Genomic DNA, 13,636 nt, shown 5'->3' on the forward strand with positions numbered 1-13,636 from the left:
ACGCTGAAATCCAGACGCCCACAGACCCAGGCGGTGGCAGAAGTCCTGGAGGTCCGTGGAGAAGGAAGCAGCTGGCCAGCCAGGGTCATTCTCAGTGAGGTGGCACCCAAGGTACATTGTTCATCTTTCCCCATCTCACTCCCACTGCCTGAACCTTTCTGGGAGCCTCCTCTTCCCTTTAGTTGTTGCCAGGGTCACCTGCAGGCTGCACAAGTGCAAAACCTTTCTCAGTCCAAGTCAGAGGAATGTTCTGTGTCCCTAGCCCTCGGGCCTGCCTTATCTCAGTTTACAGGCCCAACCTATGATCCCCTCCTCACTCAGACTCAGACTCTTCTCACCTTTCCCTTGGCCAGCTCCCAAGCGTAGCAGGGGTGCTTGTTTAAAAAGCTCAGATTGACTCTGGCTCTACCTTAGTCTCTCTCGCTCCCTTTTTTTGGGGGGATGGCGTTTCACTCTGTCGCCCAGGCTGGAGTGCAGTGGCATAATCTCAGCTCACTGCAACCTACGCCTAGTGGGTTCAAGCGATTCTCCTGCCTCAGCCTCCTGAGTAGCTGGGATTACAGGGGCCCGTCACCACACACAGCTAATTGTTATCTTTTTAGGAGAGCTGGGGTTTCGCCATGTTGGCCAGGCTGATCTCAAACTCCTGACCTCAAATGGTGTAATCTCAGCTCACTGCAACCTACGCCTAGTGGGTTCAAGTGATTCTCCTGCCTCAGCCTCCTGAGTAGCTGGGATTACAGGGGCCCGTCACCACACACAGCTAATTGTTAATATTTTTAGTAGAGATGGGGTTTCCTCATGTTGGCCACGCTGGTCTCAAACACCTGACTTTAAGTGATCCAGTCAACTTGGTCTCCCACAGTGCTGGATTACAGGTGTGAGCCACAGCACCTGGCCATGCCTCAGAATCCCAGACAGATCTGGAGAGCTAGATCTTTTTTTTTTTAGATGGGGGTCTCATTATGTTGTCCAGGCTGGAGTGCAGTGGCACTATCATAGCCCACTGTAGCTTCAACCTCCCAGGCTCAAGTTATCCTCCCACTTCAGCCTCCCCAGTGGCTGGAACTACAGGTACACGCCACCATGACCACCTAATTTTCTAATTTATTATTTGTAGAGATGGGGTCTCATTATGTCTCCCATGGTGGTCTCCAACTCCTGGACTCAAGCTATCCTCCTGCCTTGGCCTCCCAAACTGCTGGGATTACAGGTACGAGCCACTGCACCTGTCCAAGATGGGGTCTTGCTATGTTGCCCAGGCTGAGATCTATATCTTAAAAGGCCCCAGGAGATATTGGTAGTCTATAAATTTGACCACATTTCTGTGGTTACCAGAGACGCTAGTCAATGATGGAAGGTGGGAAGCACCCTCCTGGAGAGGATCAGAGATGCTTCCACCTGTTGGAGTCACTTATCCCACAGTGACTGGAGGAAGCCTGTCACTTCCTCCAGTCACACAGGAGGAAGCCTGGGCAGCCTTGGGGTCAGAGAATGTGGGTCCTAGAGATGAGCCTGCTTGTCCCTCTCCTGAGAATGTTTGCTTCTGTCCTGTGGCAAACTGTGAGTGGCTGTGGAAGATGCTGGACAGGTTCTCATGGACTGGACACCCCTTGGGGATGGCCCAGCCTGGCTCTTTGGCTGCTGTTGGATGTGCCCACATTTCAGCCACCAGTGAGATCTCTGTCCTGCTTCCCCTGGACTCTTGAGGGTTTTGATTCCAGAGATCAGAGGTCCAGCATCTACACATAGGATCAACAGTAACACAACCAGCATCCTCCAAAGGGGGCGATGCTCAGCTCCACCACCTCATCCCCTACTTCTGATCCAGCTTATTCCTTTCCCTGAATTTCCACTGACCACCCTTTACGAGCCTACACTAAGCCATTACAGTGCCATGGAGAGGCAGGGAGACCTGCAGATCTGGGGTTAAATCCCAGTCACGTAACCTTGGAGAGTTTTTGTTCCTATATAAACCAGCAAACAGATGGTGTCAGCTGAGCCCTCTGCGATGCGATAAAAGACCGTGGGGAAGCACACTGTCATTTGAATCCCATCTCTACTCTTTCCTAATCATGCCTAAGCTACTTAGCCTCTCTGAGCCTATTTTCTCTTCTGTAAAATGGGGATGTATTTATTGTCTATGGCTGCTGTGAGAATCCCCACAAACTTAGTGGCTTAAAACAATACAAATTTATCATCCTACAGTTCTGGAGGTCAGAAGTCCAACATGCGTCTCCCTGGGCTAAAATCAAGGTGTCAGTGGGGCTGTGGTCCTTCTGGAGGCTCTAGGGGAGAGAATCCATTCTCTTGCCTTTTCCAGCATCTAGAGGCCCTGTTCCATCCTCACAGCATCTTTAAATCTGACACTGACTGACTCTCCTGCCTCGCTTCTTTACCCATAGGACCCTTATGATTACATTGGCCTACCTTGATAACCTGGGGTAATCCTCCACCTTTTTTTTTTGAGACAGTGTCTTGCTCTGTCACCCGGCCTGGAGTGCGGTGGTGCAATCACAGCTCGCTGCAGGCTTGATCTCCCAGACTCAAGTGATTCTCCTGCCTCAGCCTCCTGAGTAGCTGAGACTACAGGCATGCACTACCCTGCTTGGCTAATCCTTTTTTTTTTTGTAAAGATGGAGTCTTAGGGCTGGGCGCGGTGGCTCAAGCCTGTAATCCCAGCACTTTGGGAGGCCGAGATGGGCGGATCACGAGGTCAGGAGATCGAGACCATCCTGGCTAACACGGTGAAACCTCGTCTCTACTAAAAAATACAAAAAACTAGCCAGGCGAGGTGGCGGACGCCTGTAGTCCCAGCTACTCGGGAGGCTGAGGCAGGAGAATGGCGTAAACCCGGGAGGTGGAGCTTGCAGTGAGCTGAGATCTGGCCACTGCAAGCCAGCCCAGGCGACAGAGGGAGACTCCGTCTCAAAAAAAGAAAAAAAAAAAAAAAAAAAAGATGGAGTCTTAGTATGTTGCCCAGGCTGGTCTCAAACTCCTGGGCTCAGGCAATCCATCTGCCTCAGCCTCCCAAAGTGCTGGGATTACAGGTGTGAGCCACTACACCCGGCAATACCCCCTATTTTAGGGCAGCTGATTAGCAACCCTAATTGCATCTGCATCTTTTATTCCCACTTGCATGATAACATATTCGCAGGTTCCAGGGATTAGGACTGGGGAGGAAAATAAAGATAGATTGTGTCCCGGTATACACTGCAGGGAATAAGCCCCCTATACATGCTAGCGAATGCTGTTACTATTTTTGTTGTTAAACTGTGGGTGATTTCTCATAGAAGGGGAAGAAAAGCTTTAGAAACATGATCTCTGAGCCTCAGTTTCCTCATCTGGGAAATGGGAACATCACACTGGTTGTGCAGGCTGTGGTGCGGTTCCAGGGAGAGGCTGCCTGACTATGTTGAACTCCGTGCAGCACACAGCAGGGGCTTACATGACGGCAATGTGTGTTTTTCTCCTATTAGTTGCTCAGCCCGGGAAGGAGCCTCATTTCCCTCATGTCTCCTGCATGCTTTCTTCTGGTGTCATCATGGCCAGGTGGCACTCTGGCTGTGCACACTGTGCATCGGTGGCACTCTGGCTGTGACCAGAGCTCTGCCTAGAGCTTGTGACCCTGGCATTTTTGCCTGGACTCTGCACACCTGACTCCCACTTGCCCATGGTCAGGAACAGAAGTCAGACTCAATTGTGGCTCCCAGCCCTTTCCTGGTGGTGACCCAGTAGCTGGGGCTCCATTCTTCCAGCTGAGCACCCCAGGAAATGGAGGGTACCCCTGTCCCCTAACTCCTGCAAAGTCCCTGGGGGATGCTCATTGGCTGTGAACACCATGGCCTAGGTCACTTGTTCCCCACTTCAGCCAATTTCAGAGGGTGGCTGGGGGCTGCAATGCTTTTGGCCAGGCTGGGTTCACAGGGTCATTTGGGAGCCAAGCCAAGGAGAGGGTGGTACAGGTGCTGGGCAGAGGAAGCCAGGGCTGCTGCAGGCACCCTCTCCCTGCCCCGAGCCTGGCCCTCACCAAGCACTTCCTCACACTACCCACAGCCCATCCTCCCAGACATACTTCCTCACTCATAAAATGTTGCATGTGCACGAATCTTGTCTCCCCTGAGGCTGCAGGCCACTTCCTGGGTGGGCTTAAGAGTTAGACTCCTGCCTGTAATCCTAGCACTTTGGGAGGCTGAGGCGGGCGGATCACGAGGTCAAGAGATCGAGACCATCCTGGCCAACATGGTGAAACCCTGTCTCTACTAAAAATACAAAAATTAGCTGGGTGTGGTGGTGGTGCCTGTAGTCCCAGCTACTCAGAAGGCTGAGGCAGGAGAATCGCTTGAACCCGGGAGGCCGAGGTTGAAGTGAACCAAAATCGCACCACTGCACTCCAATCTGGTGACAGAGCGAGACTCTGTCTGAAAAAATAAAAAAAGTTAGACTCTCAATTAATATATCCTTTGCCTGTTATATCTTGGACAGCAAGTCACCTGCTTTATTCCCCTGAGCCTGTTTCTTCATCTGTGACATGGGTGTAGTAACAAATCAGCCATGCTTACTACGGCTGTTGTGAGGACCAAATGAGCTAATTTACAGCAGTGACTAGTACGGGGCCTGGCATATAGCAGGTGTTGGAAGGGGTGCGTCTGTTTCCATCTTGTCTTTTCTGACATGAGGTGCACACCTGAGCTGTGCTGCTGGGCTCCAGGACACACTCAGCCAACCCTACTTCTCCAAGCCTCTGCTTTCTGAGTGGTAAGTGGCATTCGTGGTCCCTGCCGGAAATGATGCCTGTCAAGTGCCAGTTCTCAGGGACAGTAAATGGAGGCCATACTCATTGTAACCTTCATGACAAACTCCCCCCAGTTTCTGGTGCGATGGGAACTTGGTATCAGAATGCCTGGGTCTAGTGCGGAGCAGTGTCACCTCTCTGGGCCTCAATTTCCCCATCTGTAAATGGGACCTCACCTGTAAGGGATGAGTGAATAGTGTCATTATCCTTTATCTCCCTTTGACCTTCTCACAAGCCACAGAGCTGCCGTTCAGCCTTTATTGATGGAAGACAGTTACTCAATTCGACACTGACAGTCTTGATGTTGCCCAAACACGGAGTCTTCATGAATAACAGTTTCAACATCTTATCGGGGGCCATGTCACACAAAGCAGATGACAGTGCAGGTCGGACGGGTAGCATTGGGATTGTGTCTAAGGGTGGTGGATGCTCGGTGAAAAGTTCCAGAGCTAGGAAAAACTTAAAGCTCTCCCTTCAAGGCGGGGCTTAATGCCAAAGCTCCCAGGCAGCGGGCTGAGCTGTTGATTAAACAGAACATCCCGGCTCTAGGGTTCAGGAACTCCCAGACACAGCCAACATCCATCTGGTGGAAAGAGGGGGATGGTGCGTGAGGCTGCAGCTTCTCCAGTTCTGTCTCAACTTTGCTGGGAGAACATTTTTCACGTTTGACTAGCTCACTCACCTGTCTCTCCTTTAACCCAGCTATCTGAGGAACTTGCCACTTAGGGAGTCAGTAATTAGCAAGGAGAGAAAAACAAACATAAAAACAGCTGTAGGACAAAGGGAGGTGAGGAAGTGCCAATAAATATCACGCATGGAAGTTTTGTCCGCCACTCGCCACGTGGTTCCAGCTTTACATGGTTCAGCTGGCTTTCATTCCCTCAGGAGAGTCTTAAATCCCAGTACAAAAGCACCCTCCTCCAGTTCCTCCCTCTCCCATTGCATTTTCCCCTTTGAAAGCCCCCCAAGCCCCCAGACAATGGCACCGCCCCTCTTAGGTACATGCAAGAAGAGATGTGAATCATGAACAGGTAGAAAAATATCTGGTCTCTAATATGGAAAAAAATAGGATGGTTCACAGTATCAACAGTGCTTGTTGGTTTTAAAAAGTAGCCCCAGGCTGGCAACGGAATACGAGCCAGTTAGAGATGTCATTCTCTGGCCCGTAGGAGTTAGGATGGCTGGGAGGTAGGGAGGGAGGAGAGGTCTCATTCCAGAGGCCTCGGGCTGGGTTTAAAGAAGTGGATGGGCCACAATAAATATAAATAAATTTACACCCGGTCACGGTGCCCGGCATGGCCCAGGAATCTGCTCTAATAAAATTCTAATAGACTATCGGAAACGTGGGGCTGAAGGCCACCTGGACTGGCTCCCATTTCAGAGTTCAGCTTGTCCTATCCAAGAGAGAGAGGCTCAAGGTTCTCTGGCTCCATTTCCTGCTCTGGGCCTGGCCCCTGGAGGCTGCGGCTGAGGTTTGATCCACTCAGCCATTTCCCATGAGGATGAATTCAAGGGCTTTCACCCCAGGGTGTCTCCTCAATGCACAAAGATGTCCCAAAATAGGGTGCAGGTCATTGAGGTCACCCAGCCAGGATCCAGGATGGAGAAGTCTCACTCAACATGGCCAGGCGTTGCAGCTCAGGCCTTGGAGGAGTGTCAAGGAGTCGGGGGACGCTGGGTTGCTTGTTCGCCCTCTTCCATCCTTCTGACTTGGAAGAGCCCCCAGAAACTGTCCCGGAAGCTCCAGTGGGAGGCACGAGGAAGAGAGGGGCTGCTGAGGGGAACCGCTTCCCTGTCCAGCCAGCAATTTCGCCACAGGCTCAGGATAGGCTTCGGGGACCATGAGGGACCTGCCGTCTGGGAACACCCTGATCCAGTCAGTTCTCTGCCCAAGCCAGGTGCCGGGGTTCTGGGGCAGGTGAGGCTGACATCTCAAAGCAGGGCTATGGGCTTGTTCCCCTGTGCACCCAGGTACTGGGAGGAGGAGCTGGTGCCTGAGGCAGCCACACTGTCTGGAGTGGAGTACGCTGTGTAGAGACCTGTCACCTGCAAGTCTGAGAAGGACTGGTCGCTGCCACCCGAGGCAGGGGTCAGGCCTGAGGCCCCCAGGTCACAGCCAAGTGGGGAGTCTCCAAAGGCGCCCAGCGTGTCCAGGCTGAATCCCTCATCCTTCATCTCCTCCCACAGGTTCCCTTTCAAAGACAAAAGCATTAGGGTGAGCTGGCTTCACGTCAAACGACCCGAGTTCGAATCCCCCATCTTAGGGAAGAGACAGAGATCATGTGTGGCGTCTAAGGTCATGTGTTGTAGAAAAAGGGCATGGGGCTGGGCATGGTGGCTCACGCCTGTAATCCCAGCACTTTGGGAGGCCGAGGTGGGTGGATCACTTGAGGCCAGGAGTTCAACAACAGTCTGGCCAACATGGCGAAATCCCATCTCTACTGAAAATACAAAAAATAGCCTGGCCTGGTAGCGCACACCTATAATCCCAGCTACTTGGGAGGCTGAGGCACAAGCATCACTTGAACCCAGGAGGTGGAGGTTGCAGTAAGCTGAGATCGTGCCACTGCACTACAGTCTGTGTGACAGCGAGACTCCATCTCAAAAAAAACAAAAAACAAAAAAACCATGGAAGGGCCAGAGTTGTAGCCCCCGGCCCTCACCTTCCCACTGAATGTCCTTGGGACACTTCCATCTCAGAACCTCAGAATAAGATGGAGATGATCAGTGAATCTAGCTCCTAAGGCTGTGGCAAGCGTTAAACAAAAGGACTTGTGAAAACATTTGGTTCTCATGATGTCATTATGGTCAAAGCCAGGGGGACAAGACAATGCTTCCCTTTCTTCAGCACATTGAACTACGCAACAATCCAGGAAGAGAAAGGCAGGGAGGTGCAAATATACCCACTTCACAGCTGCAGCTGACTTGCCACTGTCCATTTCCCTCGCTAGAGACAGAACTCAGGACAGAGGCTGTCTCCACCCTTGGCTGAAACATAAGAGCTGCACCGGTGCTAGTGAATGGATGACGTGTGAGCCGTCACTGAAACCGGAAATTCCCTTGTTCGTTCATTCATCACATCCCATTTATCGGAGATGATCATGAGGCAGGCAGCAGGTCAGATTGTGACCTGGCATGGGGGTGGCACATGTGAGTTGAAGCAGTTACTGGTGAAAACTTTGGGGCCAGACAGACTGAGGTTTAACTCCAGGCTCTGCCACTTACTAGCCAGGTGACCTTGGGTGAGTGACTTCACTTCTCTCTGCCTCAGTTTCCTCATCGGCAGAACAGAAATGTGGAATGGTGGTGACCTCAGGTGATGCCTGTGGAATGCTTTGGCCTGGTATACAGCAAATGCTCTTTCCTATTGGCTGCCATTGGCTATTACAGGTTGAACATCCCTAATCCAACCAAACATCTGAAATCTGAACTGCTCCAACGAGCATGACCTTTGAGTGTCTTGTCAGGGCTCAAAAATTTTCGAATTTTGGAGAATTTTGGATTTCCGGATCAGGGATGTTCAACTTGTATAGGTTGTTGCTATGGGAATGAGACTGTGGGGCAAATGCAGGCAGTACAGTCCTCTCCCTCACTCCCTTTGGCCCCTGGGCCTCTCCCCTCCCCATTCCACTCCCATCACTCCACTCCTCCGGCCTCACCCTGCAGCGCGAAGTCCATGATGCTCGGGTCAAGGGCATCCACCTCAGTGTTCATGTCGGTGCTGATGTTGATGAAGTCTACAGGAGCCCTTCCCATGGCGGGGTGGGGGAGCGGGCTGGGGCTGAGGTCCGGCAGGGCATGCAGCGGCGGGGTCTGGGCTGGTGCTGGAGAGTCTGGAGCAAGATGTGCCTGGGGCTGGACCTGATGGTGCAGGGGGACTGACTGCAGGGACAGGGTCATCAGTGGCTGGGGTGGGAGCTGGGAGACAGCCAGGCAGCCGTGTGCCACGGCCACTGTGGTGGTGTGAGTCAGCACAGGGGCCTCTGGTTCCCCCAGTTTGCCAGGGCGCCGGCAGCTTTCAGGCCGGTCGGAGATCAGCTTGTCCAACTCCTCTGCAGGCAAGTGGGAGAGGTCACTCAGAACCCACCCAGCAGTTACTGGGCCCCAGCCCAGGCCTGGGTTCAAATTCCAGTGTCACCACCTGTGTGACCTTAGCAAGTCTCTTGGACACTCTGAACCTCTGTCTCCTCACCTATGAAACAACATAGGCATCATCTCATCTCACAACTTACATTGCCACCCATTGTAAATGAAGGTGTCTACTAAATACTTCTCCGCATCCTAGCCCATGCTGGGTGTTAATATTTTATTATTTTAAACATCTCTGCCCACCTAGCAAGACATCATACACTCTGCACAGGGTTGTTGTGGAGATGTAACAAAATCACAAATTGTGCAGAATCTTTTGAGGAATAAGAGATGACATCAAAGACTGGGCTCATGCCTGTAATCCCAATGCTTTGGGAAGCTGAAGCAGGAGGACAGCTTGAGGCCAGGAGTTCAAGATTCGCCTAAACAACATAGTAAGATACCATCTCTACAAAAAATAAAAAATCCTAGCTGGGCGTGGTGGTGTGTGTCTGTAGTACCAGTTACTTGGGAGGCTGAGGTGGGGGGATCACTTGAGCCCAGGAGGTTGAGGCTGCAGTTGAGACATGATTGCACTACTGTACTCCAGCCTGGGTGACAAGCAAGACCCTGTCTTTAAAAAACAATGTCATCAGAAAATAACATTAGCCCCTTTCATCAGGATAGTGCCTTACAGGACAGCCCTGTAACCCTAGAGCTTCATTTAAATCTCCTAACAGCCCTGCAAGGAGGTAAGGCCGTGATTACAAATCCCGTAAGAGCGACAAAATGTATTTACGTGCAAGGGGCCCTGGCCACTCCCTGCTACCAAAGAGACATTAAGAAGTGTTGCTGTGGGTTAAAAATCCTGAATACTCTTGGATATAAACAAGTAAAGACAAATTACTCTCAGATTAGTTTTGGTTATTGGTTATGTCTTGTTGAGTGCAACACAGGGTTGAGAGTACACAGCGTCCCGAGATCTATTTGGGTTGCACCTATTTTAGGAATGAGAACACTTAGAGTCTAGAAGGCAGAGTAACTTGCCCAAGACTTCACTCGAATGTGTCAGGACTGGCCCTGGGTCTCAAGCCGGACCCCAGAGCTTTCGGTGGGCTGGGTGCGATGTGATACCCCCTCAACTGAGGGACCATTGGCTCCTGCTACAGCCCTTCTTCCTGCCTTGAGTTGTTCACCCCCCAAGCCACACTCTCAGCCCCATTCCTACCCAGCACGGTGATACCCAACAGACTCTGGCCATACTCCGAAGGCTGGGGCAGAGTTAGCCTCCACGTCACAGTCCCCATGCATATGTCTCTTGGATGGCCCCGCCTCATATCCATTAATGTTTTTTTTTTTTTTTTTGAAAAAAGCAGATGCAATCCTTTTTCTAATTAGGAACAGGATAGAAGTTTTGGAAAATACAGAAATATGTGAAAAATATAAAAGTTATCAATGGTCTCTCCATTCACAGTAAAGATTTTGGTGTATTTCTTCCCAAACACACAAGCATAGTTATTCTCTCTCATACATACATACATTTTTGGGAGGCAAATGAATATGGATATATATGTATTTTAAAATGTGATCTTGCTGTGGATATTGATTTATAACCTGCCCCTTTTCACTTATTGAGAACACTGTTTTCTTTTTGGACGGATTTTTGTTCTGTCACCCAGGCTGGAGTGTAGTGGCTTAATCTCAGGTCACTGCAACCTCTGCCTCCCGGGTTCAAGTGATTCTCCTGCCTCAGCCTCCCGAGTAGCTGGGATTACAGGCGCCTGCCACCATGCCCAGCTAATTTTTGTATTTTTAGTAGAGATGGGGTTTTACCATGTTGACCAGGATGGTCTTGAACTCCTGACCTCAGGTGATCCACTCGCCTCGGCCTCCCAAAGTGCTGAAGTTATGGGCATGAGCCACCATGCCTGGCCTAACATTTCTTTATATTCCAAAAATATTTTAAAATATTTCTCATCTCTAATACTTGCAAGGTATGTCATTCCATTTATTTAACCAGCCCCCTCTTGTGAGATGTCTGGACTGCTTTCTGTGTTTCACTCTTAGAAATAATTTTGTGATGGATAACTTTGTTCATAAACCTTTTGCTCAAATCTTTGCTCTTCACAATACACATTGTCAAAAGTACAATAATTGGACCAATCCATGGGTACCATTTGCAGGTGTTTGATATATTAGCTTTCCCTCAGAAAGTTTACCAGCTTAAATTCCTATGCATTGTATACTAAGCTGTCTATGTTTCCACATCCTAGTCCACACTGAAGTGTTATTATTTTAAACATCTCTGCCAATGTGGTAGGAAAGCAATGTTTACCCCATGGTTGTGTAGTTTGGCATTTCTGGGCAAGAAACTATGGATGACGAGTGAGATCCAACAGCTTTTCCTGTTTCTGATCAGGCCCCTCAATTACTTCCACCACTGGATAGGGTTGGGGAGGGAGAGGCCAATTTCATAGGAGGGAGGTTTGCCAGACTCCTGTCTTCCCATCATCGTATCTGAGAAGTGTTACAGACTGGGTAGGGCATAGGCAGAGCTGGGGCTGGGCTGAGAGGAGGGGCGTGTGGTGTGTATGTGTGCATGCATGCGTGCATGTGTGCGCACACTGGGGGCTGTCCGGGCTTCTTGGCCATGCTCTGTTGGATGGTGGCCAGGTGCTTCCTCGTCCACTTGTGTATGTGCATGCATGTGTGTGCATTTGTATGTGCAGTGTGTGTGTGCACGCTTTGGGCTGTCCGGGCCTCACCAGGGTTGGCCATGATCCAGTGGACGGTGGCCAGGTCCTTCCTCTTCCGCATGTGTGTACATGTGTGCATGTGCATGTGTGTGTGTGTGTGTGCATGCACTGTGGGCTGTCTGGGCCTCACCGGGGTTGGCCATGCTCTGGTGGATGGCGGCCAGGTCCTTCCTCTTCCGCATGTGTGTACACGTGTGTGTGTACACATGTATGTGTGTACATCTGGGCCTCACCGGGGTTGGCCATGCTCCGGTGGATGGCGGCCAGGTCTTTCCTCTTCCATGTGTGTGTGCATGTTTGTGCATGTGTGTGTGTGCATTTGTGTGTGTGTGCACATGCTGCGGGCTGTCCGGGCCTCACCGGGGTTGGCCATGCTCCAGTGGATGCCAGCCAGGTCCTTCCTCTTCAGTGTGTGTGTGTGCACGCACGTGTGCATTTGTGTGCATGCACGCTGCAGGCTGTCTGGGCCTCACCAGGATTGGCCATGCTCCAGTGGATGCCAGCCAGGTCCTTCCTCTTCAGTGTGTGTGTGTGCACGCACGTGTGCATTTGTGTGCATGCACGCTGCAGGCTGTCTGGGCCTCACCAGGATTGGCCATGCTCCAGTGGATGGTGGCCAGGTCCTTCCTCTTCTGTGTATGTGTGCATGTTTGTGTGCACAGGTGTGTGTGTGTATTTGTGTGCGTGCGCATGTGTGCATCCAGGCTTCACCAGGGTTGGCCATGCTCTGGTGAATGTCAGCCAGGTCCCTCCTCTTCCATGTGTGTGTGCGTGTGCATTTGTGTGTGTGTGTGCGCGCGCCATGGGCTGTCCGGGCCTCACCAGGGTTGGCCATGCTCCGGTGGATGGCAGCCAGGTCCTTCCTCTTCCACTTGTGCATCTCCTCCTCCATCTTGTCAATGCGGGCCAGGTTCAGAGCCCACAGGCAGCCCTTGCGGGAGGAGCCGCTCATCTTGTTCTCCACCTTCTCGAAGCACTTGTTCAGAGACAGGTTGTGCCGCACCGAGTTCTTCCACCCGTCGGGAGCCGTCTATGAAGAAACATGGGCATTCAGAGGCCTCCCTGTAAGCCCTTCCTCCTACCCCGGGGATCTCCTACTCAGGCCTATAGCGGCAGGACATCGCGGTGGCGGGAGTAATTTGACAGTGACTGACACTCAGCCTCAAGTTGAAGAGACAAGAGAGAGTGCTGGGGACTGAGGCCAGCTGGTGTGGCCATGCCCTGATGAGAGGGGAAGTACAATTCAGCTCTGGCCAACTGTTACTATGGGAGGATGCAGCCTGGCCTGCTGGATATTCCATACTCTCTCTCCCACTGAGGAAGCAAGCAAGGAAGAGTGATGCCAATAAATGGATAAGTGGTCAAGTGTATTCAGTGCAAATTTACTTTTTGAGACAGGGTCTTGCTCTGTCACCCAGGCTAGAGTACAGTGGTATGATCACGACTCACTGCAACCTCGACCTCCTGGGAGCAAACAGTCCTCCCACCTCAGCCCCCCAAGTAGCTCGGACTACAGGCGTGCACCACCAGCAAATTATTTTTAAATGCTAGATAACCAGATATCGCAATGCATCTCACACCACACGTGTACACGTACTCACACACACTGTACTGCAGTATTTTTGCTAAGGACACTGTCCAGGCCAGGGACCCTACAGCTTGGTGTACTCTCTAACTTCCTGCTCCACTTTTTGCTTTGATGCTAACTAACAAGGATAACATTACTAGTGGCCAACCCTATGCAGGAAGCTGCCAGGCCCTTATCTGCAGGATCCTCACTTGGGATGATTCTCCACACCTGACATATGAGGATACTGAGGCTCAGAGGTGAAGGCTCTTGCCAGTTCCGTTGTTTTGCATCATTATGTTGTACTGAATCCGTGCTGAGTAACTAGTCTGGTGCCTCTACCCTCTTCTCCTTGGAATGCCTAATGAACTCCTCTTCATCTGTCAGAGCCCAGTTCAAATGCCCCCTCTCTTTCTGACTTTCTTCTATGTGAGTGTATGTGCACATGTC

The 13,636-nt window shown here is 51.2% G+C and overlaps 1 protein-coding gene across 1 annotated transcript in view; it reads right to left on the bottom strand.

Moving 5' to 3' along the window:
* Positions 1-5,041: 5,041 nt before the first annotated feature.
* The window catches only part of FOXN4 (forkhead box N4), a 31,475-nt gene continuing 22,880 nt past the window's right edge, over positions 5,042-13,636 (bottom strand). Inside the window, exons 8-10 of the mRNA XM_011936020.1 lie at positions 12,442-12,649; positions 8,455-8,847; positions 5,042-6,987 (exon numbers count right to left, since the gene is read on the bottom strand). Of these exons, the coding sequence (XP_011791410.1) occupies positions 6,728-6,987; positions 8,455-8,847; positions 12,442-12,649 (861 nt within the window). The 3' untranslated portion in view covers positions 5,042-6,727. The remainder of the gene's footprint in view (positions 6,988-8,454; positions 8,848-12,441; positions 12,650-13,636) is intronic.

This window comes from Colobus angolensis, unplaced genomic scaffold (genome assembly GCF_000951035.1).
Source record: "Colobus angolensis palliatus isolate OR3802 unplaced genomic scaffold, Cang.pa_1.0 Scaffold10, whole genome shotgun sequence".
Classification (NCBI taxonomy): domain Eukaryota; kingdom Metazoa; phylum Chordata; class Mammalia; order Primates; family Cercopithecidae; genus Colobus; species Colobus angolensis.